The following is a 25375-nucleotide window of genomic DNA, read 5'->3' on the forward strand; positions in this document are numbered from 1 at the left end:
CCTCTTCATTGGAGGCCACTCAGCCCCGCCCACTTCATTTGCCGCTGACCGCCCTAACTGCTCCAACAGCGGCTGCATAGCCGGCTCCGCCCACTCCATCCGCATAGGCCCACCAGCACCATGCCACAGCCTCCCAACCGACCTACCTCACTGCACAGCAAGTAAGTCCCTATATATTGTTAGATGTATGTGTGTATACGCTATACGCTGTGCTCCAGTCACATCCAGAGCTGCACTCAATAACCTCTGCTGTGCTCCAATCACATCCAGAGCTGCACTCTATATCCTCCGCTGTGCTCCAGTCACATCCAGAGCTGCACTCTGTAACCTCTGCTGTGCTCCAGTCACATCCAGAGCTGCACTCTGTATCCTCTGCTGTGCACCAGTCACATCCAGAGCTGCACTCTATATCCTCTGCTGTGCACCAGTCACATCCAGAGCTGCACTCTGTAACCTCTGCTGTGCTCCAGTCACATCCAGAGCTGCACTCTGTATCCTCTGCTGTGCACCAGTCACATCCAGAGCTGCACTCTATATCCTCTGCTGTGCTCCAGTCACATCCAGAGCTGCACTCTATATCCTCTGCTGTGCTCCAGTCACATCCAGAGCTGCACTCTATATCCTCTGCTGTGCTCCAGTCACATCCAGAGCTGCACTCAATAACCTCCGCTGTGCTCCATAACCTCCGCTGTGCTCCAGTCACATCCAGAGCTGCACTTATGAATCTGCTACATAATTTATGCTTAGCTTGTGCTCCTCCCCCTTAGGATAATTTTGGGTCAGAAAAAACAACTCAATAAAAATGCTGATGTTTTATTATACAACGTGGAGGATTTCTGGATGATTTTTCGGCAGCGTCTCACTCGGGGATCTTCTATTCATCCGTTGTCCCGTCCAGGATGCGCTGGAAGGAGAACGGGCTGAACATGTGACCCGTCCCGGAGTAGAACTTGTTCTGGAACTCCACCCTGAGGAGGGAACACAAGGAAAGGTTCTGTAGTCATTGTTATCGTGTGTCCGTCCCATGAGGAATACAAGCCCCGCCCCCGAGGAGACTTTATGGAGGTCCATGATAAATCTGGGGTAACCCATCGCATCGCACTCACCAGTGGAGACGCAGAGCGTGCAGGAAGGCGGAGAGACCCTCCATAACCAACAAGATGGCGATTGTGAGGACCGCAAAGACGGCGAAAATGATAAAAACACCAATGAGCCCGCCCCAACCGGCGCTGGAGAGGCCGATGTGCATCACCATGGACCACAGGACCTCAGAGAGCTCTGCAGGGGAGGAACACAAGGCGGGTCAGTGCAGTAGCCAATGAGAAGGGATGACATGTAACACACAGGGGTTGGGACACGCCCCAGAGGAGCAGGGATGACATGTAACACACAGGGGTTGGGACACGCCCCAGAGGAGCAGGGATGACATGTAACACACAGTGGTTGGGACACGCCCCAGAGGAGCACGGATGACATATAACACACAAGGGTTGGGACACGCCTCAGAGGAGCAGGGATGATATATAACACACAGGGGTTGGGACACGCTTCAGAAGAGCAGGGATGACATGTAACACACAGGGGTTGGGACACGCCTCAGAGGAGCAGGGATGACATGTAACACACAGGGGGAGGGACACGCCCCAGAGGAGCAGGGATGACATGTAACACACAGGGGGAGGGACACGCCCCAGAGGAGCAGGGATGACATGTAACACACAGGGGTTGGGACACGCCCCAGAGGAGCAGGGATGACATATAACACACAGGAGGGACACTCCCCAGAGGAGCAGGGATGACATATAACACACAGGAGGGACACTCCCCAGAGGAGCAGGGATGACATATAACACACAGGAGGGACACTCCCCAGAGGAGCAGGGATGACATATAACACACAGGAGGGACACGCCCCAGAGGAGCAGGGATGACATGTAACACACAGGGGGAGGGACACGCCCCAGAGGAGCAGGGATGACATGTAACACACAGGGGGAGGGACACGCCCCAGAGGAGCAGGGATGACATGTAACACACAGGGGTTGGGACACGCCCCAGAGGAACAGGGATGACATATAACACACAGGAGGGACACTCCCCAGAGGAGCAGGGATGACATATAACACACAGGAGGGACACTCCCCAGAGGAGCAGGGATGACATATAACACACAGGAGGGACATGCCCCAGAGGAGCAGGGATGACATATAACACACAGGAGGGACACGCCCCAGAGGAGCAGGGATGACATGTAACACACAGGAGGGACACGCCCCAGAGGAGCAGGGATGAAATGTAACACACAGGGGTTAGGACACGCCCCAGAGGAACAGGGATGACATAACACACAGGAGGGACACTCCCCAGAGGAGCAGGGATGACATATAACACACAGGAGGGACATGCCCCAGAGGAGCAGGGATGACATATAACACACAGGAGGGACACGCCCCAGAGGAGCAGGGATGACATGTAACACACAGGAGGGACACGCCCCAGAGGAGCAGGGATGACATGTAACACACAGGGGTTGGGACACGACCCAGAGGAGCAGGGATGACATAACACACAGGGGGAGGGACACGCCCCAGAGGAGCAGGGATGACATAACACACAGGGGGAGGGACACGCCCCAGAGGAGCACGGATGACATGTAACACACAGGGGTTGGGACACGCCCCAGAGGAGCACGGATGACATGTAACACACAGGGGTTGGGACACGCCCCAGAGGAGCAGGGATGACATGTAACACACAGGGGGAAGGTCCTTACGTGCATGTGCCAGGCTCAGGGCCCAGAGGCGCAGGTAGGAGGCGGTGTTAGAGATGCAGCCCAGGCAGTACTCGATGGTGTGGATCGCCTGGTGCACAAAGATGTCCCCAAAATCAAACTGCAAAGAGGGAGGAACATGAGAAGGAGACTCCGAATATTGTGCAATTACAATCTTATTATTCAGCGGCTCCTTGGATTTCACCCGTAATCACTTCTCACGACCTCCGCTAACACCATGACACCTTCTTAAAGGGGCGGCACAGAGGCGGCAGGAGCTCCGGAGGCATCTACAGCACTAGAACTGCACATGTACCAGCTCTGCTGCCCCCTGTCTGCTAGGACTGGTACTACAGCTCTGCCGCCCCCTGCCTGCTAGGACTGGTACTACAGCTCTGCTGCCCCCTGCCTGCTAGGACTGGTACTACAGCTCTGCTGCCCCCTGCCTGCAAGGAATGGTACTACAGCTCTGCTGCCCCCTGCCTGCTAGGACTGGTACTACAGCTCTGCTGCCTCCTGCCTGCTAGGTCTGGTACTACAGCTCTGCTGCCCCCTGTCTGCTAGGTCTGGTACTACAGCTCTGCTGCCCCCTGCCTGCCAGGACTGGTACTACAGCTCTGCTGCCCCCTGCCTGCCAGGACTGGTACTACAGCTCTGCCGCCTCCTGCCTGCCAGGACTGGTACTACAGCTCTGCTGCCCCCTGCCTGCCAGGACTGGTACTACAGCTGTGCCGCCCCCTGCCTGCCAGGACTGGTACTACAGCTCTGCCGCCCCCTGCCTGCCAGGACTGGTACTACAGCTCTGCTGCCCCCTGCCTGCCAGGACTGGTACTACAGCTCTGCCGCCCCCTGCCTGCTAGGACTGGTACTACAGCTCTGCTGCCCCCTGCCTGCCAGGACTGGTACTACAGCTCTGCCGCCCCCTGCCTGCCAGGACTGGTACTACAGCTCTGCTGCCCCCTGCCTGCCAGGACTGGTACTACAGCTCTGCCGCCCCCTGCCTGCTAGGACTGGTACTACAGCTCTGCTGCCCCCTGCCTGCCAGGACTGGTACTACAGCTCTGCTGCCCCCTGCCTGCCAGGACTGGTACTACAGCTGTGCCGCCCCCTGCCTGCCAGGACTGGTACTACAGCTCTGCCGCCCCCTGCCTGCCAGGACTGGTACTACAGCTCTGCTGCCCCCTGCCTGCCAGGACTGGTACTACAGCTCTGCCGCCCCCTGCCTGCCAGGACTGGTACTACAGCTCTGCTGCCCCCTGCCTGCCAGGACTGGTACTACAGCTCTGCCGCCCCCTGCCTGCTAGGACTGGTACTACAGCTCTGCTGCCCCCTGCCTGCCAGGACTGGTACTACAGCTCTGCTGCCCCCTGCCTGCCAGGACTGGTACTACAGCTGTGCCGCCCCCTGCCTGCCAGGACTGGTACTACAGCTCTGCTGCCCCCTGCCTGCCAGGACTGGTACTACAGCTCTGCCGCCCCCTGCCTGCTAGGACTGGTACTACAGCTCTGCCGCCCCCTGCCTGCTAGGACTGGTACTACAGCTCTGCCGCCCCCTGCCTGCCAGGACTGGTACTACAGCTCTGCCGTCCCCTGCCTGCCAGGACTGGTACTACAGCTCTGCCGCCCCCTGCCTGCTAGGAGTGGTACTACAGCTCTGCTGCCCCCTGCCTGCCAGGACTGGTACTACAGCTGTGCCGCCCCCTGCCTGCCAGGACTGGTACTACAGCTCTGCCGCCCCCTGCCTGCCAGGACTGGTACTACAGCTCTGCTGCCCCCTGCCTGCCAGGACTGGTACTACAGCTCTGCCGCCCCCTGCCTGCTAGGACTGGTACTACAGCTCTGCCGCCCCCTGCCTGCCAGGACTGGTACTACAGCTGTGCCGCCCCCTGCCTGCCAGGACTGGTACTACAGCTCTGCCGCCCCCTGCCTGCTAGGAGTGGTACTACAGCTCTGCTGCCCCCTGCCTGCCAGGACTGGTACTACAGCTCTGCTGCCCCCTGCCTGCTAGGACTGGTACTACAGCTCTGCTGCCCCCTGCCTGCTAGGACTGGTACTACAGCTGTGCCGCCCCCTGCCTGCCAGGACTGGTACTACAGCTCTGCCGCCCCCTGCCTGCTAGGACTGGTACTACAGCTCTTTGTGGTATAATACAGTTTTTGTCATTGGATAATCTGCACATGGCCCCGCCCCCGAGGAGCAGGTTTCCTTACTTCTCCATCGTGGTCTCCGTGTCCTCCATGTCCGTGCTCCTCCTTCTTCTCCTCCTTTTTGGAGTGATTGGATTGTGCGTTTTCCACGTCTGTGATCTCGATGTGTTCTTCAGGCAAGGAAGATGAGTGCAGCTGCAGAGACACAGGTGAGAAGGTCAATCTACTGCTCCCTGGTATCAGCCACTTTAGATACTAACTATAAATCCAATCAGCAGGAGGCGCCATAAACATGATCTCTTTATACAGGGTCTGAAAATCCACCCTGCACCGGACCACCACATACCATGATGCCCCGGACCCCCACAGACCGTCCATCAAACCCCCACATACCATGATGCACCAGACCCCCACATACCATGATGCATCGGGCCCCACATACCATGATGCACCGCACCCCCACATACCATGATGCACCGCACCCCCACATACCATGATGCATCGGGCCCCACATACCATGATGCATCGGGCCCCACATACCATGCTGCATCGGGCCCCACATACCATGATGCATCGGGCCCCACATACCATGGTGCACCGCACCCCCACATACCATGATGCACCGCACCCCCACATACCATGATGCATCGGGCCCCACATACCATGATGCATCGGGCCCCACATACCATGATGCATCGGGCCCCACATACCATGATGCATCGGGCCCCACATACCATGATGCATCGGGCCCCACATACCATGATGCATCGGGCCCCACATACCATGATGCATCGGGCCCCACATACCATGATGCATCGGGCCCCACATACCATGATGCATCGGGCCCCACATACCATGATGCATCGGGCCCCACATACCATGATGCATCGGGCCCCACATACCATGATGCACCGGACCCCCACACACCATGATGCACCGGACCCCCACATACCATGCGCTGTGCCTTGAGGTGCCGCGCTCGCAGGATGAAGGGTTTGATCAGTAACATCCAGGGGACGGCGATGAGAGCGAAGATCACCAGGAAACTCTGCACTTCTTTCTACAACCAGAGACACAACATCATTATCAGCAGGGAAGAGGCGCTGCAGGGGTTAAAGAGTAACTCCAGGGATCAGGGGTGAGAGGCCGCCCTCTGCTGGACACAAGGTGACGTTACACTGCATGCACAATAATGGTTCAAGTGCCAGAACTCTGCTGCCACCTGCCTGCAAGGACTGGTACTACAGCTCCACTCTGTAATATTACCCTTCTGATCTACAGAATTACCCCCCTGCTACGTAGCATTATTCCCCTCCTCTATAGCATTATTCCCCTCTGCCCCCTGGCATTACCCCCTCTGCCCCGTTGCATTACCCCCTCTGCCCCGTTGCATTACCCCCTCTGCCCCGTTGCATTACCCCCTCTGCCCCGTTGCATTACCCCCTCTGCCCCGTAGCATTACCCCCTCTGCCCCGTTGCATTACCCCCTCTGCCCCGTAGCATTACCCCCTCTGCCCCGTTGCATTACCCCCTCTGCCCCGTTGCATTACCCCCTCTGCCCCGTTGCATTACCCCCTCTGCCCCGTTGCATTACCCCCTCTGCCCCGTAGCATTACCCCCTCTGTCCCGTTGCATTACCCCCTCTGCCCCGTTGCATTACCCCCTCTGCCCCGTTGCATTACCCCCTCTGCCCCGTTGCATTACCCCCTCTGCCCCGTTGCATTACCCCCTCTGCCCCGTAGCATTACCCCCTCTGCTCCGTAGCATTACCCCCTCTGCTCCGTAGCATTACCCCCTCTGCTCCGTAGCATTACCCCCTCTGCCCCGTAGCATTACCCCCTCTGCCCCGTAGCATTACCCCCTCTGCCCCGTAGCATTATCTCCCCTGCTCCGTAGCTTTACCTCCTCTGCCCCGTTGCATTACCCCCTCTGCCCCGTAGCATTACCCCCTCTGCCCCGTAGCATTACCCCCTCTGCCCCGTAGCATTACCCCCTCTGCCCCGTAGCATTACCCCCTCTGCCCCGTAGCATTACCCCCTCTGCTCCGTAGCATTACCTCCCCTGCTCCGTAGCATTACCCCCTCTGCTCCGTAGCATTACCCCCTCTGCTCCGTAGCATTACCCCCTCTGCTCCGTAGCATTACCCCCTCTGCCCCGTAGCATTACCTCCCCTGCTCCGTAGCATTACCCCCTCTGCCCCGTAGCATTACCTCCTCTGCTCCGTAGCATTACCTCCCCTGCTCCGTAGCATTACCCCCTGTGCCCCGTAGCATTACCCCTTCTGCCCCGTAGCATTACCCCCTCTGCCCCGTAGCATTACCTCCCCTGTGCCCCGTAGCATTACCCCCTCTGCCCCGTAGCATTACCCCCTGTGCCCCGTAGCATTACCCCCTCTGCTCCGTAGCATTACCCCCTCTGCCCCGTAGCATTACCCCCTCTGCCCCGTAGCATTACCCCCTCTGCCCGGTAGCATTACCTCCCCTGCTCCGTAGCATTACCCCCTCTGCCCCGTAGCATTACCCCCTCTGCTCCGTAGCATTACCCCCTGTGCCCCGTAGCATTACCCCCTCTGCCCCGTAGCATTACCCCCTCTGCCCCGTAGCATTACCCCCTCTGCCCCGTAGCATTACCCCCTCTGCCCCGTAGCATTACCCCCTCTGCCCCGTAGCATTACCCCCTCTGCCCCGTAGCATTACCTCCCCTGCTCCGTAGCATTACCCCCTCTGCCCGGTAGCATTACCTCCCCTGCTCCGTAGCATTACCCCCTCTGCCCCGTAGCATTACCCCCTGTGCCCCGTAGCATTACCCCCTCTGCCCCGTAGCATTACCCCCTGTGCCCCGTAGCATTACCCCCTGTGCCCCGTAGCATTACCCCCTGTGCCCCGTAGCATTACCCCCTGTGCCCCGTAGCATTACCCCCTCTGCCCCGTAGCATTACCCCCTCTGCCCCACAGCATTACCCCCTCTGCCCCACAGCATTACCCCCTCTGCTGCTCTATAGCATTACCCCCTCTGCCCCGTAGCATTACCTCCCCTGCTCCGTAGCATTACCCCCTGTGCTGCTCTATAGCATTACCCCCTCTGCTGCTCTATAGCATTACCCCCTCTGCCCCGTAGCATTACCTCCCCTGCTCCGTAGCATTACCCCCTGTGCTGCTCTATAGCATTACCCCCTCTGCTGCTCTATAGCATTACCCCCTCTGCTGCTCTATGGCATTACCCCCTGTGCTGCTGGAGCGTTACCTGGTGCTGGTAGAGTGGACCATTGGTCGGGTCGTTGTAGTTGAACAGGAACATGTTGATGAAGTGGATGAGGATGCTGGGGGCCTCCTGGGAGTTGGACGCATTGTACACGCACCACTTGAAGATGATCATGAAGACCAAGTAACCGAAGAGACACAGGATGAAGATCATCTCCGGGATAAACTGCAGGATGATGTTAATGTGTCGCCGGAAATTTCTGGGGGACAGAAAGAAATAAGGAATCCTACAGATCCCCTCACACAGATCCCATAGATCCCATACAGATCCTACAGATCCCCTCACACAGATCCCATAGATCCCAACCCTATCTCAGATCCTATAGATCCCATCCAATAAAGATCCTATAGATCCCATCCCAAACAGATCCTACAGATCCCCTCACACAGATCCCATAGATCCCATGAAGATCCTACAGATCCCCTCACACAGATCCCATAGATCCCATCCCATACAGATCCTACAGATCCCCTCACACAGATCCCATAGATCCCATCCCATACAGATCCTACAGATCCCCTCACACAGATCCCATAGATCCCAACCCTATCTCAGATCCTATAGATCCCATAAAGATCTGATAGATCCCAACCATAGAGATCCTATAGATCCCATCCCTATCTCAGATCCTATAGATCCCATAAAGATCTGATAGATCCCATCCCATACAGATCATATAGATTCCATCCAATAGAGATCCTATAGATCCCGTCACACAGAGATCCTGTTGATCCCAACCATATAGATCCTATAGATCCCATCCCTATCTCAGATCCTATAGATCCCATAAAGATCTGATAGATCCCATCCATAGAGATCCTATAGATCTATAATCCTCCCTGCACTTACATGTGGTTGATGAGGCCGAGGATGACCCCAAACACCATCTGTGTGATCCCCAGCACCACGGACATCTTCATCTTGTAGGAGTTCAGGAAGGTCAGCTTGTTCTTGGCGATGTTCCAGATCTGGGGGAAAGAGGAAATTATTGGGGTCTGATCCCTCAGACTCTCAGGAACAGGGCAGGAGCGCGGGACACTCACCGGGTCGATCCCAAACGGATAGGGATTCCCGGAGTAGACCCCGGGGACGGTGGGATTGAGCTGCAGGTCCACTCCCTGGTGCAGTAACTCATCACTGAGAGGAAACGAGACGTATCAGGAGATGTCTACAATGTATCCAATCACAGAACCCCCCCAAATGCCAGGACGGGGGGCACATACTTCCAGTCACCCTGGGTGAACATGGGCCGGACCCTCCAGGAGGAGCCGAAGATGTTGAATGACTTGGAGAAGCAGTCGTTGTAGATGAATCCGGTGTAGATGGAGAAGATTCCCATCAGGAAGATGAGGTAGCGCCCCCCGAAGAACGTGTTCCAGATCTGCGGTGGGAGAGGAAAGGTCAGCAGAGGTCAGGGGGGTCATTCAGGGCCCCAGGGAGATACACGGGCCCTCTCCTCTCACCTCATTGTCAGACTTGGACGTCAGTAGCGTCTTCTCGTTCAGGAGCATCCAGGCCGCGAAGCCCAACATGACGGCGCCGTGTCCGCAATCCCCGAACATCACCGCGAAGAGGAAGGGGAAGGTGACGATGGTGTAAGGGGCTGGAGAAGACGTGGAGGGGTCAGGGTCATGTGTAACGTCCCCATGGACTGCTCCTTACTACAATCTGCACTCCATGCCACCTTTAAGGCAGGCTCACCCCTTTAAGAGTCACTGTCCCCATTGTGTATTAATCGTAATTATAATGAGATGCATGTAACTTTCCTGAGGTGTGGCAGGCAAATCGGCTTCTCCCTCAGAACATTCCAGACATGGGGGAAGTTTATTCATACAGGTCCAGTCTGGAGTTCTGGATTTTTAGACCTGGACTCTCTGTCTGGAGATAGCATGCGGCTGATGCAGCAGAACCGGTACTGGTCCGGGCTGAGGTACTACTACCATCCACCAGCCCTGCCTGCCCTCAGAGGGAGGAGTTACCAGCCCGGTTCTGGTGGGGAGACACTTACTTGGGTTCATCTCCCGGTAGTTCCCCACTCCGTAGGCGTCGATGATGTTCTGGAAGCCGGAAGTGAACTTGTTGGTCCGGTTGAAGGTGGGCGGCTCCATCTTGGTTGGGATGTCGGTCAGGATGGGGGCGATGATGGAGCCGCTGCGCTCCTGCAGGGTGAGAGATGCTGCTGTTATCTGGTATCACGGGGGATCCGGGCCCCTCAGGGGTTTAGGGCCCCTCTGCCGCCTGCACTCACCATCCCCCGCTGCAGCGCACGCTTGATCCGCTCCTTGTCGTCCACCGGGCACCAGATCTCGGCGATCACACACTGCTGCGTGACATCGATGTTGCACAGGTTCAGCACATGGTACACGGCCTTCATCTTCTTCACCTTTATCATCCAGGAGGGAAGATTCTGAGCCGCCTCCAGCAGCACGCGCTGACGGTGAGACTCTGTCTGTGTGATCACCTGAGAGTAACAGCAAAACCATCAGAGCACAGAGCACAGCAGTGTGAGGTCTGATTACACATCTCCCCAGGGACAATACATAACACTGGCTGCAGAGAGCACAGAGCACAGCAGTGTGAGGTCTGATTACACATCTCTCCAGGGACAATACATAACACTGGCTGCAGAGAGCACAGAGCACAGCAGTGTGAGGTCTGATTACACATCTCTCCAGGGACAATACATAACACTGGCTGCAGAGAGCACAGAGCACAGCAGTGTGAGGTCTGATTACACATCTCTCCAGGGACAATACATAACACTGGCTGCAGAGAGCACAGAGCACAGCAGTGTGAGGTCTGATTACACATCTCTCCAGGGACAGTACATAACACTGGCTGCAGAGAGCACAGAGCACAGCAGTGTGAGGTCTGATTACACATCTCTCCAGGGACAATACATAACACTATCTGCAGAGAGCACAGAGCACAGCAGTGTGAGGTCTGATTACACATCTCTCCAGGGACAATACCTAACACTGGCTGCAGAGAGCACAGAGCACAGCAGTGTGAGGTCTGATTACACATCTCTCCAGGGACAATACATAACACTGGCTGCAGAGAGCACAGAGCACAGCAGTGTGAGGTCTGATTACACATCTCCCCAGGGACAATACATAACACTGGCTGCAGAGAGCACAGAGCACAGCAGTGTGAGGTCTGATTACACATCTCTCCAGGGACAATACATAACACTGGCTGCAGAGAGCACAGAGCACAGCAGTGTGAGGTCTGATTACACATCTCTCCAGGGACAGTACATAACACTGGCTGCAGAGAGCACAGAGCACAGCAGTGTGAGGTCTGATTACACATCTCTCCAGGGACTATACATAACACTGACTGCAGAGAGCACAGAGCACAGCAGTGTGAGGTCTGATTACACATCTCTCCAGGGACAGTACATAACACTGGCTGCAGAGAGCACAGAGCACAGCAGTGTGAGGTCTGATTACACATCTCTCCAGGGACAATACATAACACTGGCTGCAGAGAGCACAGAGCACAGCAGTGTGAGGTCTGATTACACATCTCCCCAGGGACAATACATAACACTGGCTGCAGAGAGCACAGAGCACAGCAGTGTGAGGTCTGATTACACATCTCTCCAGGGATAATACATAACACTGGCTGCAGAGAGCACAGAGCACAGCAGTGTGAGGTCTGATTACACATCTCTCCAGGGACAATACATAACACTGGCTGCAGAGAGCACAGAGCACAGCAGTGTGAGGTCTGATTACACATCTCTCCAGGGACAGTACATAACACTGGCTGCAGAGGGCACAGAGCACAGCAGTGTGAGGTCTGATTACACATCTCTCCAGGGACAGTACATAACACTGGCTGCAGAGAGCACAGAGCACAGCAGTGTGAGGTCTGATTACACATCTCTCCAGGGACAATACATAACACTATCTGCAGAGAGCACAGAGCACAGCAGTGTGAGGTCTGATTACACATCTCTCCAGGGACAATACATAACACTGGCTGCACAGAGCACAGAGCACAGCAGTGTGAGGTATGATTACACATCTCTCCAGGGACAATACATAACACTGGCTGCAGAGAGCACAGAGCACAGCAGTGTGAGGTCTGATTACACATCTCCCCAGGGACAATACATAACACTGGCTGCAGAGAGCACAGAGCACAGCAGTGTGAGGTCTGATTACACATCTCTCCAGGGACAATACATAACACTGGCTGCAGAGAGCACAGAGCACAGCAGTGTGAGGTCTGATTACACATCTCTCCAGGGACAGTACATAACACTGGCTGCAGAGAGCACAGAGCACAGCAGTGTGAGGTCTGATTACACATCTCTCCAGGGACAATACATAACACTGGGTGCAGAGGGCACAGAGCACAGCAGTGTGAGGTATGATTACACATCTCTCCAGGGACAGTACATAACACTGGCTGCAGAGGGCACAGAGCACAGCAGTGTGAGGTCTGATTACACATCTCTCCAGGGACAGTACATAACACTGGCTGCAGAGAGCACAGAGCACAGCAGTGTGAGGTCTGATTACACATCTCTCCAGGGACAGTACATAACACTGGCTGCAGAGAGCACAGAGCACAGCAGTGTGAGGTCTGATTACACATCTCTCCAGGGACAATACATAACACTGGCTGCAGAGAGCACAGAGCACAGCAGTGTGAGGTCTGATTACACATCTCTCCAGGGACAGTACATAACACTGGCTGCAGAGAGCACAGAGCACAGCAGTGTGAGGTCTGATTACACATCTCTCCAGGGACAGTACATAACACTGGCTGCAGAGAGCACAGAGCACAGCAGTGTGAGGTCTGATTACACATCTCTCCAGGGACAATACATAACACTGGCTGCAGAGAGCACAGAGCACAGCAGTGTGAGGTCTGATTACACATCTCTCCAGGGACAATACATAACACTGGCTGCAGAGAGCACAGAGTACAGCAGTGTGAGGTCTGATTACACATCTCTCCAGGGACAATACATAACACTGGCTGCAGAGAGCACAGAGCACAGCAGTGTGAGGTCTGATTACACATCTCTCCAGGGACAATACATAACACTGGCTGCAGAGAGCACAGAGCACAGCAGTGTGAGGTATGATTACACATCTCTCCAGGGACAATACATAACACTGGCTGCAGAGAGCACAGAGCACAGCAGTGTGAGGTCTGATTACACATCTCTCCAGGGACAATACATAACACTGGCTGTAGAGAGCACAGAGCACAGCAGTGTGAGGTCTGATTACACATCTCTCCAGGGATAGTACATAACACTGGCTGCAGAGAGCACAGAGCACAGCAGTGTGAGGTCTGATTACACATCTCTCCAGGGATAGTACATAACACTGGCTGCAGAGAGCACAGAGCGCAGCAGTGTGAGGTCTGATTCCTGAATATAATAACAGCTGCAGAAAAGAAATCGCAGTATGAGGACAATAATTTCCACCTCAGATTATGTAGTATTGGGGGTGACTGGTTAGATATTGGGGGGCCGCCCCTCCCCTTCTCACCGCATTCAGGTCCTCGATCCTGGTGTTGACATCGGCCGCCATGTCCCTGCGCTCCGCTGCCGACTCCGGACACGGATAGACTGTGGCTTTAAACCTGAGAGATGGGAGATCAGTCATCGGAGGGTTAATACCCCGGAATGTATCATATACTTTATGGTATATACTCCCTGTATACAGCAGGCACGGGGGGGGGGGGGGGGGGGGGGCGGGGGGTCAGATCCTCCAGTAGTGAATGTGAGGAAGGTGCCGGCAGCTCTCCACAAATCCCAAATTCCAAAGGGTGAAGTTTATTGACACAGCGGAGACCACGCTACTATTTCAATACACTTCACCCGTTGGAATTTTTTTGGAGTGCTGCCTACACCTTCTTCACCTTTACATAGATAGATGAATAGCTGAGCTGACACACTGTAACAGAACCTCAGCTGTAAGAACTAGATAGACTCCATCCAGTTTCCTGCCATGAAGCGGTTGTATTGCGCCTGCAGTACACAGGGGTGAGCACTAGGGGGCGGCAGCGCACCCCTCACAGATCTTCTTGATCTTCTGCTTGAGCTGATCCCCCTGGTAGAAGATGATGAACACGTTCTTCTTCACTTCTTCTTTCTGCGGGAGAAGGGAGAAGAGTCATGTGACCACTCAGACACCGCAGCAGCAATCAAGAGTCTGCAGACACCGCAGCAGCCATCACGAGTCTGCAGACACCGCAGCAGCCATCACGAGTCTGCAGCAGTGCTGCAGCAGACGTGAGGGGTCAGTAGTGCAGCAGCAGCAGACATGAGGGGTGAGTAGTGCTGCTGCAGCAGACATGAGGGGTCAGTAGTGCTGCTGCAGCAGACATGAGTGGTCAGTAGTGCAGCAGCAGCAGACATGAGGGGTCAGTAGTGCAGCAGCAGCAGCAGACGTGAGGGGTCAGTAGTGCTGCAGCAGACGTGAGGGGTGAGTAGTGCTGCAGCAGACGTGAGGGGTGAGTAGTGCTGCAGCAGACGTGAGGGGTCAGTAGTGCAGCAGCAGACGTGAGGGGTGAGTAGTGCTGCAGCAGCAGACATGAGGGGTCAGTAGCGCCGCAGCAGCAGACATGAGGGGTCAGTAGTGCTGCAGCAGACATGAGGGGTGAGTAGTGCAGCAGCAGACATGAGGGGTGAGTAGTGCTGCAGCAGCAGACATGAGGGATCAGTAGTGCCGCTGCAGCAGACATGAGGGATCAGTAGTGCCGCTGCAGCAGACATGAGGGGTCAGTAGTGCCGCTGCAGCAGACATGAGGGGTCAGTAGTGCCGCAGCAGCAGCAGACATGAGGGGTCAGTAGTGCCGCAGCAGCAGCAGCCATGAGGGGTCAGTAGTGCCGCAGCAGCAGCAGACATGAGGGGTCAGTAGTGCCGCAGCAGCAGCAGACATGAGGGGTCAGTAGTGCCGCAGCAGCAGCAGACATGAGGGGTCAGTAGTGCCGCAGCAGCAGACATGAGGGGTCAGTAGTGCAGCAGCAGCAGACATGAGGGGTCAGTAGTGCCGCAGCAGCAGACATGAGGGGTCAGTAGTGCAGCAGCAGCAGACATGAGGGGTCAGTAGTGCAGCAGCAGCAGACATGAGGGGTCAGTAGTGCCGCAGCAGCAGACATGAGGGGTCAGTAGTGCCGCAGCAGCAGACATGAGGGGTCAGTAGTGCCGCAGCAGCAGACATGAGGGGTCAGTAGTGCAGCAGCAGCAGACATGAGGGGTCAGTAGTGCCGCAGCAGCAGACATGAGGGGTCAGTAGTGCAGCAGCAGCAGACATGAGGGGTCAGTAGTGCAGCAGCAGCAGACATGAGGGGTCAGTAGTGCCGCAGCAGCAGACATGAGGGGTCAGTAGTGCCGCAGCAGCAGACATGAGGGGTCAGTAGTGCCGCAGCAGCAGACATGAGGGGTCAGTAGTGCCGCAGCAGACATGAGGGGTCAGTAGTGCCGCAGCAGACATGAGGGGTCAGTAGTGCCGCAGCAGCAGACATGAGGGGTCAGTAGTGCCGCAGCAGACATGACGGGTCAGTAGTGCCGCAGCAGACATGACGGGTCAGTAGTGCCGCAGCAGACATGACGGGTCAGTAGTGCCGCAGCAGACATGACGGGTCAGTAGTGCCGCAGCAGACATGAGGGGTCAGTAGTGCCGCAGCAGACATGACGGGTCAGTAGTGCCGCAGCAGACACGAGGTCTCACCGTGACGGGGTCCTCCAGGGAGGTGTCGAGCTCGCTGTACTTCAGGTAGATGTTCCCCCTGCAGACCCTCCACAGCAGCCGCTCGAATGACGCCATCCGCTCCCTCCCGATCACCCCGGCCGTGAACCTGCGGAGAGACAGGAGGTCAGGGGACTGCAGCTCTGGGGGTGACTGGAGTACAAGATGTAACTGGGGACTGCAGCTCTGGGGGTGACTGGAGTACAAGATGTAACGGGACTGCAGCTCTGGGGGTGACTGGAGTACAAGATGTAACTGGGGATTGCAGCTCTGGGGGTGACTAGAGTACAAGATGTAACTGGGGACTGCAGCTCTAGATGTGACTAGAGTACGAGATGTAACTGGGGACTGCAGCTCTAGATGTGACTAGAGTACAAGATGTAACTGGGGACTGCAGCTCTAGATGTGACTAGAGTACAAGATGTAACTGGGGACTGCAGCTCTAGATGTGACTGGAGTATGAGATGTAACTGGGGACTGCAGCTCTGGGGGTGACTGGAGTACAAGATGTAACTGGGGACTGCAGCTCTGGGGGTGACTGGAGTACGAGATGTAACTGGGGACTGCAGCTCTGGATGTGACTGGAGTACAAGATGTAACTGGGGACTGCAGCTCTAGATGTGACTGGAGTATGAGATGTAATTGGGGACTGCAGCTCTGGGGGTGACTGGAGTACGAGATGTAACTGGGGACTGCAGCTCTGGATATGACTGGAGTACAAGATGTAACTGGGGACTGCAGCTCTGGGGGTGACTGGAGTACGAGATGTAACTGGGGACTGCAGCTCTGGATGTGACTGGAGTACAAGATGTAACTGGGGACTGCAGCTCTGGATGTGACTGGAGTATGAGATGTAACTGGGGACTGCAGCTCTGGGGGTGACTGGAGTACAAGATGTAACTGGGGACTGCAGCTCTGGGGGTGACTGGAGTACGAGATGTAACTGGGGACTGCAGCTCTGGGGGTGACTGGAGTACAAGATGTAACTGGGGACTGCAGCTCAGGGGGTGACTGGAGTATGAGATGTAACTGGGGACTGCAGCTCTGGGGGTGACTAGAGTACAAGATGTAACTGGGGACTGCAGCTCTAGATGTGACTAGAGTACGAGATGTAACTGGGGACTGCAGCTCTAGATGTGACTAGAGTACAAGATGTAACTGGGGACTGCAGCTCTAGATGTGACTGGAGTATGAGATGTAACTGGGGACTGTAGCTCTGGGGGTGACTGGAGTACGAGATGTAACTGGGGACTGCAGCTCTGGATGTGACTGGAGTTCAAGATGTAACTGGGGACTGCAGCTCTAGATGTGACTGGAGTATGAGATGTAACTGGGGACTGCAGCTCTGGGGGTGACTGGAGTACGAGATGTAACTGCAGCTCTGGAGGTGACTGGAGTATGAGATGTAACTGCAGCTCTGCAGGTGTCTGGAGTATGAGATGTAACTGCAGCTCTGGAGGTGTCTGGAGTATGAGATGTAATTGCAGCTCTGGAGGTGACTGGAGTATGAGATGTAACTGCAGCTCTGGAGGTGACTGAGTATGAGATGTAACTGCAGCTCTGGACGTGACTGGAGTATGAGATGTAACTGCAGCTCTGGAGGTGACTGGAGTATGAGATGTAACTGCAGCTCTGGAGGTGACTGGAGTATGAGTTGTAACTGCAGCTCTGGAGGTGACTGGAGTATGAGATGTAACTGCAGCTCTGGAGGTGACTGGAGAATGAGATGTAACTGCAGCTCTGGAGGTGACTGGAGTATGAGATGTAACTGCAGCTCTGGAGGTGACTGGAGTATGGGATGTGACTGGAGCAGGAGATGTAACTGCAGCTCTGGAGGTGACTGGAGTATGAGATGTGACTGCAGCTCTGGAGGTGACTGGAGTATGAGATGTAACTGCAGCTCTGGAGGTGACTGGAGTATGAGATGTAACTGCAACTCTGCAGGTGTCTGGAGTATGAGATGTAACTGCAGCTCTGGAGGTGTCTGGAGTATGAGATGTAACTGCAGCTCTGGATGTGACTGGAGTATGAGATGTAACTGCAGCTCTGGAGGTGACTGGAGTATGAGATGTGACTGGAGCTCTGGAGGTGACTGGAGTATGAGATGTGACTGGAGCTCTGGAGGTGACTGGAGTATGAGATGTAACTGGAGTATGAGATGTAACTGCAGCTCTGGAGGTGACTGGAGTATGAGATGTAACTGCAGCTCTGCAGGTGTCTGGAGTATGAGATGTAACTGCAGCTCTGGAGGTGTCTGGAGTATGAGATGTAACTGCAGCTCTGGATGTGACTGGAGTATGAGATGTAACTGCAGCTCTGGAGGTGACTGGAGTATGAGATGTAACTGCAGCTCTGGAGGTGACTGGAGTATGAGATGTGACTAGAGTATGAGATGTAACTGCAGCTCTGGAGGTGACTGGAGTATGAGATGTAACTGCAGCTCTGGAGGTGACTGGAGTATGAGATGTAACTGCAGCTCTGGAGGTGACTGGAGTATGAGATGTAACTGCAGCTCTGGAGGTGACTGGAGTATGAGATGTAACTGCAGCTCTGGAGGTGTCTAGAGTATGAGATGTAACTGCAGCTCTGCAGGTGTCTGGAGTATGAGATGTAACTGCAGCTCTGGAGGTGTCTGGAGTATGAGATGTAACTGCAGCTCTGGATGTGACTGGAGTATGAGATGTAACTGCAGCTCTGGAGGTGACTGGAGTATGAGATGTGACTGGAGCTCTGGGGGTGACTGGAGTATGAGATGTGACTGGAGCTCTGGAGGTGACTGGAGTATGAGATGTGACTGGAGCTCTGGAGGTGACTGGAGTATGAGATGTGACTGGAGCTCTGGAGGTGACTGGAGTATGAGATGTGACTGGAGCTCTGGAGGTGACTGGAGTATGAGATGTAACTGGAGTATGAGATGTAACTGCAGCTCTGGAGGTGACTGGAGTATGAGATGTAACTGCAGCTCTGCAGGTGTCTGGAGTATGAGATGTAACTGCAGCTCTGGAGGTGTCTGGAGTATGAGATGTAACTGCAGCTCTGGATGTGACTGGAGTATGAGATGTAACTGCAGCTCTGGAGGTGACTGGAGTATGAGATGTAACTGCAGCTCTGGAGGTGACTGGAGTATGAGATGTGACTAGAGTATGAGATGTAACTGCAGCTCTGGAGGTGACTGGAGTATGAGATGTAACTGCAGCTCTGGAGGTGACTGGAGTATGAGATGTAACTGCAGCTCTGGAGGTGACTGGAGTATGAGATGTAACTGCAGCTCTGGAGGTGACTGGAGTATGAGATGTAACTGCAGCTCTGGAGGTGACTGGAGTATGAGATGTAACTGCAGCTCTGGAGGTGACTGGAGTATGAGATGTAACTGCAGCTCTGGAGGTGACTGGAGTATGAGATGTAACTGCAGCTCTGGAGGTGACTGGAGTATGAGATGTAACTGCAGCTCTGGAGGTGACTGGAGTATGAGATGTGACTAGAGTATGAGATGTAACTGCAGCTCTGGAGGTGACTGGAGTATGAGATGTAACTGCAGCTCTGGAGGTGACTGGAGTATGAGATCTAACTGCAGCTCTGGAGGTGACTGGAGTATGAGATGTAACTGGAGTATGAGATGTAACTGCAGCTCTGGAGGTGACTGGAGTATGAGATGTAACTGCAGCTCTGGAGGTGACTGGAGCAGGAGATGTAACTGCAGCCCTGGAGGTGACTGGAGTATGAGATGTAACTGCAGCCCTGGAGGTGACTGGAGTATGAGATGTAACTGCAGCTCTGGAGGTGACTGGAGTATGAGATGTAACTGCAGCTCTGGAGGTGACTGGAGTATGACATGTGACTAGAGTATGAGATGTAACTGCAGCTCTGGATGTGACTGGAGTATGAGATGTGACTAGAGTATGAGATGTAACTGCAGCTCTGGATGTGACTGGAGTATGAGATGTGACTGGAGTATGAGATGTAACTGTAGCTCTGGATGTGACTGGAGTATGAGATGTAACTGCAGCTCTGGAGGTGACTGGAGTATGAGATGTGACTGGAGTATGAGATGTAACTGCACCTCTGGATGTGACTGGAGTATGAGATGTGACTAGAGTATGAGATGTGACTGGAGTATGAGATGTGACTGGAGTATGAGATGTGACTGGAGTATGAGATGTGACTGCAGCTCTGGATGTGACTGGAGTATGACATGTGACTAGAGTATGAGATGTAACTGCAGCTCTGGATGTGACTGGAGTATGAGATGTGACTAGAGTATGAGTTGTAACTGCAGCTCTGGATGTGACTGGAGTATGAGATGTGACTGGAGTATGAGATGTGACTGGAGTATGAGATGTGACTGGAGTATGAGATGTGACTAGAGTATGAGATGTAACTGCAGCTCTGGATGTGACTGGAGTATGAGATGTGACTGGAGTATGAGATGTAACTATAGCTCTGGATGTGACTGGAGTATGAGATGTGACTAGAGTATGAGATGTAACTGCAGCTCTGGATGTGACTGGAGTATGAGATGTGACTGGAGTATGAGATGTAACTGTAGCTCTGGATGTGACTGGAGTATGAGATGTGACTAGAGTATGAGATGTAACTGCAGCTCTGGATGTGACTGGAGTATGAGATGTGACTGGAGTATGAGATGTAACTGCAGCTCTGGATGTGACTGGAGTATGAGATGTGACTAGAGTATGAGATGTAACTGCAGCTCTGGATGTGACTGGAGTATGAGATGTGACTAGAATATGAGATGTAACTGCAGCTCTGGATGTGACTGGAGTATGAGATGTGACTGGAGAATGAGATGTAACTGTAGCTCTGGATGTGACTGGAGTATGAGATGTAACTGTAGCTCTGGATGTGACTGGAGTATGAGATGTGACTGGAGTATGAGATGTAACTGTAGCTCTGGATGTGACTGGAGTATGAGATGTGACTAGAGTATGAGATGTAACTGCAGCTCTGGATGTGACTGGAGTATGAGATGTGACTAGAGTATGAGATGTAACTGCAGCTCTGGATGTGACTGGACTATGAGATGTGACTAGAGTATGAGATGTAACTGCAGCTCTGGATGTGACTGGAGTATGAGATGTGACTGGAGTATGAGATGTAACTGCAGCTCTGGATGTGACTGGAGTATGAGATGTGACTAGAGTATGAGATGTAACTGCAGCTCTGGATGTGACTGGAGTATGAGATGTGACTAGAGTATGAGATGTAACTGCAGCTCTGGATGTGACTGGAGTATGAGATGTGACTGGAGTATGAGATGTAACTGTAGCTCTGGATGTGACTGGAGTATGAGATGTGACTAGAGTATGAGATGTAACTGCAGCTCTGGATGTGACTGGAGTATGAGATGTAACTGCAGCTCTGGATGTGACTGGAGTATGAGATGTGACTGGAGTATGAGATGTAACTGTAGCTCTGGATGTGACTGGAGTATGAGATGTGACTGGAGTATGAGATGTAACTGCACCTCTGGATGTGACTGGAGTATGAGATGTAACTATAGCTCTGGATGTGACTGGAGTATGAGATGTGACTGGAGTATGAGATGTAACTGCACCTCTGGATGTGACTAGAGTATGAGATGTAACTGTAGCTCTGGATGTGACTGGAGTATGAGATGTGACTAGAGTATGAGATGTAACTGCACCTCTGGATGTGACTGGAGTATGAGATGTGACTAGAATATGAGATGTAACTGCAGCTCTGGATGTGACTGGAGTATGAGATGTGACTAGAGTATGAGATGTAACTGCAGCTCTGGATGTGACTGGAGTATGAGATGTGACTGGAGTATGAGATGTAACTGCAGCTCTGGATGTGACTGGAGTATGAGATGTGACTAGAGTATGAGATGTAACTGCAGCTCTGGAGGTGACTGGAGTATGAGATGTGACTAGAGTATGAGATGTAACTGCAGCTCTGGATGTGACTGGAGTATGAGATGTGACTGGAGTATGAGATGTGACTGGAGTATGAGATGTAACTGCAGCTCTGGAGGTGACTGGAGTATGAGATGTAACTGCAGCTCTGGATGTGACTGGACTATGAGATGTGACTGGAGTATGAGATGTGACTGGAGTATGAGATGTAACTGTAGCTCTGGATGTGACTGGAGTATGAGATGTGACTGGAGTATGAGATGTGACTGGAGTATGAGATGTAACTGCAGCTCTGGAGGTGACTGGAGTATGAGATGTAACTGCAGCTCTGGATGTGACTGGACTATGAGATGTGACTAGAGTATGAGATGTAACTGCAGCTCTGGATGTGACTGGAGTATGAGATGTGACTAGAGTATGAGATGTAACTGCAGCTCTGGATGTGACTGGAGTATGAGATGTGACTAGAGTATGAGATGTAACTGCAGCTCTGGATGTGACTGGAGTATGAGATGTAACTGCAGCTCTGGATGTGACTGGAGTATGAGATGTGACTGGAGTATGAGATGTGACTAGAGTATGAGATGTAACTGCAGCTCTGGATGTGACTGGAGTATGAGATGTGACTGGAGTATGAGATGTAACTGTAGCTCTGGATGTGACTGGAGTATGAGATGTAACTGCAGCTGTGGATGTGACTGGAGTATGAGAAGTGACTGGAGTATGAGATGTAACTGTAGCTCTGGATGTGACTGGAGTATGAGATGTGACTAGAGTATGAGATGTGACTAGAGTATGAGAAGTGACTGGAGTATGAGATGTGACTAGAGTATGAGATGTGACTAGAGTATGAGATGTAACTGCACCTCTGGATGTGACTGGAGTATGAGATGTGACTAGAGTATGAGATGTAACTGCAGCTCTGGATGTGACTGGAGTATGACATGTGACTAGAGTATGAGATGTAACTGCAGCTCTGGATGTGACTGGAGTATGAGATGTGACTAGAGTATGAGATGTAACTGCAGCCCTGGAGGTGACTGGAGTATGAGATGTAACTGCAGCTCTGGAGGTGACTAGAGACGTGCAGTACCCCAGCTTCCCTGCGGCGGCGGCGGTGGGCACGGTGCGGAGCTCCAGGAGGCTGCTTGTGTCTTCATTGAAGAATTCATCCGGGAGATTCGCTTCCGCCTGAGGGAAAGGAGCAAAATCATCAAAATACGGAGAAAACTGCAAGAAATGAGGTCATGTGACCACAGAGGCCACGCCCCCTCCCACAACAAACCTCAAAGAAATCCTGGGTCTTCTTCAGGAGATGCTTGAGCTCGGTCAGCTCCAGGAAGTTCTGCTTCAGCGTCTGCTGGTTCCCATTCACCTCCTGCAGCTCCCCCTCCAGCTTCTCCAGCCCCGTCTGTAACACGGAAGAGAGGGAGTCACAGCCCCGCCCCCTGCCTGTGTATCCTGTGTGAGAGGTAGTCACAGCCCCGCCCCCTGCCTGTATATCCTGTGTGAGAGGTAGTCACAGCCCCGCCCCCTGCCTGTGTATCCTGTGTGAGAGGTAGTCACAGCCCCGCCCCCTGCCTGTATATCCTGTGAGAGGTAGTCACAGCCCCGCCCCCTGCCTGTATATCCAGTGTGAGAGGTAGTCACAGCCCCGCCCCCTGCCTGTATATCCTGTGTGAGAGGTAGTCACAGCCCCGCCCCCTGCCTGTATATCCTGTGAGAGGTAGTCACAGCCCCGCCCCCTGCCTGTATATCCTGTGTGAGAGGTAGTAACAGCACCGCCCCCTGCCTGTATATCCTGTGTGAGAGGTAGTCACAGCCCCGCCCCCTGCCTGTATATCCTGTGTGAGAGGTAGTCACAGCCCCGCCCCCTGCCTGTATATCCTATGTGAGAGGTAGTCACAGCCCGCCCCCTGCCTGTATATCCTGTGTGAGAGGTAGTCACAGCCCCGCCCCCTGCCTGTATATCCTGTGAGAGGTAGTCACAGCCCCGCCCCCTGCCTGTATATCCTGTGTGAGAGGTAGTCACAGCCCCGCCCCCTGTCTGTATATCCTGTGTGAGAGGTAGTCACAGCCCCGCCCCCTGCCTGTATATCCTGTGTGAGAGGTAGTCACAGCCCTGCCCCCTGCCTGTATATCCTGTGTGAGAGGTAGTCACAGCCCCGCCCCCTGCCTGTATATCCTGTGTGAGAGGTAGTCACAGCCCCGCCCCCTGCCTGTATATCCTGTGTGATGGTAGTCACATCCCCGCCCCCTGCCTGTACATCCTGTGTGATGGTAGTCACAGCCCCTCCCCCTGTCTGTATATCCTGTGTGATAGTAGTCACAGCCCCGCCCCCTGCCTGTATATCCTGTGTGATAGGTAGTCACAGCCCCGCCCCCTGCCTCTATATCCTGTGTGATAGTAGTCACAGCCCCGCCCCCTGTCTGTATATCCTGTGTGAGAGGTAGTCACAGCCCCGCCCCCTGCCTGTATATCCTGTGTGATAGTAGTCACAGCCCCGCCCACTGCCTGTATATCCTGTGTGAGAGGTAGTCACAGCCCCGCCCCCTGCCTCTATATCCTGTGTGATAGTAGTCACAGCCCCGCCCCCTGTCTGTATATCCTGTGTGAGAGGTAGTCACAGCCCCGCCCCCTGCCTGTATATCCTGTGTGATAGTAGTCACAGCCCCGCCCCCTGTCTGTATATCCTGTGTGAGAGGTAGTCACAGCCCCGCCCCCTGCCTGTATATCCTGTGTGAGAGGTAGTCACAGCCCCGCCCCCTGCCTGTATATCCTGTGTGAGAGGTAGTCACAGCCCCGCCCCCTGCCTGTATATCCTGTGTGAGAGGTAGTCACAGCCCCGCCCCCTGCCTGTATATCCTGTGTGAGAGGTGGTCAGCCCCGCCCCCTGCCTGTATATCCTGTGTGAGAGGTGGTCAGCCCCGCCCCTCTATGCTGTACTTACCTCCAGGTCTATCATCTCTCGGGGCAGTGGTGTTTGGGGGGATTTCTCGGGGTTTCTCACTATTATCTTGTCGTTCTGCATTTCACACTCCAAAAATCCTAAGAAACAAGAGAAGATCTTTTCCTCATACATACAGAACACTGGCTGCAGAGAGCACAGAGCACAGCAGTGTGAGGTCTGATTACACATCTCTCCAGGGACAATACATAACACTGGCTGCAGAGAGCACAGAGCACAGCAGTGTGAGGTCTGATTACACATCTCTCCAGGGACAGTACATAACACTGGCTGCAGAGAGCACAGAGCACAGCAGTGTGAGGTCTGATTACACATCTCTCCAGGGACAATACATAACACTGGCTGCAGAGAGCACAGAGCACAGCAGTGTGAGGTCTGATTACACATCTCTCCAGGGACAATACATAACACTGGCTGCAGAGAGCACAGAGCACAGCAGTGTGAGGTCTGATTACACATCTCTCCAGGGACAATACATAACACTGGCTGCAGAGAGCACAGAGCACAGCAGTGTGAGGTCTGATTACACATCTCTCCAGGGACAATACATAACACTGGCTGCAGAGAGCACAGAGTACAGCAGTGTGAGGTCTGATTACACATCTCTCCA

The 25375-nt window shown here is 53.9% G+C and overlaps 1 protein-coding gene across 6 annotated transcripts in view; it reads right to left on the minus strand.

Annotated features, from left to right (window-relative positions):
- Positions 1 to 797: 797 nt before the first annotated feature.
- The window catches only part of ATP6V0A4 (ATPase H+ transporting V0 subunit a4), a 41900-nt gene continuing 17322 nt past the window's right edge, over positions 798 to 25375 (minus strand). For all 6 annotated transcript variants that reach the window (XM_072144841.1, XM_072144840.1, XM_072144838.1 and 3 more), the window contains 18 exons: positions 24748 to 24845; positions 23082 to 23207; positions 22890 to 22987; positions 15885 to 16011; positions 14220 to 14302; positions 13697 to 13790; positions 10426 to 10638; positions 10186 to 10336; positions 9641 to 9780; positions 9401 to 9558; positions 9221 to 9314; positions 9027 to 9145; positions 8160 to 8376; positions 5869 to 5976; positions 4980 to 5111; positions 2774 to 2891; positions 1107 to 1278; positions 798 to 968 (listed from right to left, as the gene is read on the minus strand). In XM_072144841.1, the coding sequence (XP_072000942.1) occupies positions 875 to 968; positions 1107 to 1278; positions 2774 to 2891; positions 4980 to 5111; positions 5869 to 5976; positions 8160 to 8376; positions 9027 to 9145; positions 9221 to 9314; positions 9401 to 9558; positions 9641 to 9780; positions 10186 to 10336; positions 10426 to 10638; positions 13697 to 13790; positions 14220 to 14302; positions 15885 to 16011; positions 22890 to 22987; positions 23082 to 23207; positions 24748 to 24845 (2342 nt within the window). In that variant the 3' untranslated portion in view covers positions 798 to 874. The remainder of the gene's footprint in view (positions 969 to 1106; positions 1279 to 2773; positions 2892 to 4979; positions 5112 to 5868; positions 5977 to 8159; positions 8377 to 9026; positions 9146 to 9220; positions 9315 to 9400; positions 9559 to 9640; positions 9781 to 10185; positions 10337 to 10425; positions 10639 to 13696; positions 13791 to 14219; positions 14303 to 15884; positions 16012 to 22889; positions 22988 to 23081; positions 23208 to 24747; positions 24846 to 25375) is intronic.

The sequence above is a fragment of the Engystomops pustulosus genome, chromosome 4, assembly GCF_040894005.1.
Source record: "Engystomops pustulosus chromosome 4, aEngPut4.maternal, whole genome shotgun sequence".
Taxonomy (NCBI): domain Eukaryota; kingdom Metazoa; phylum Chordata; class Amphibia; order Anura; family Leptodactylidae; genus Engystomops; species Engystomops pustulosus.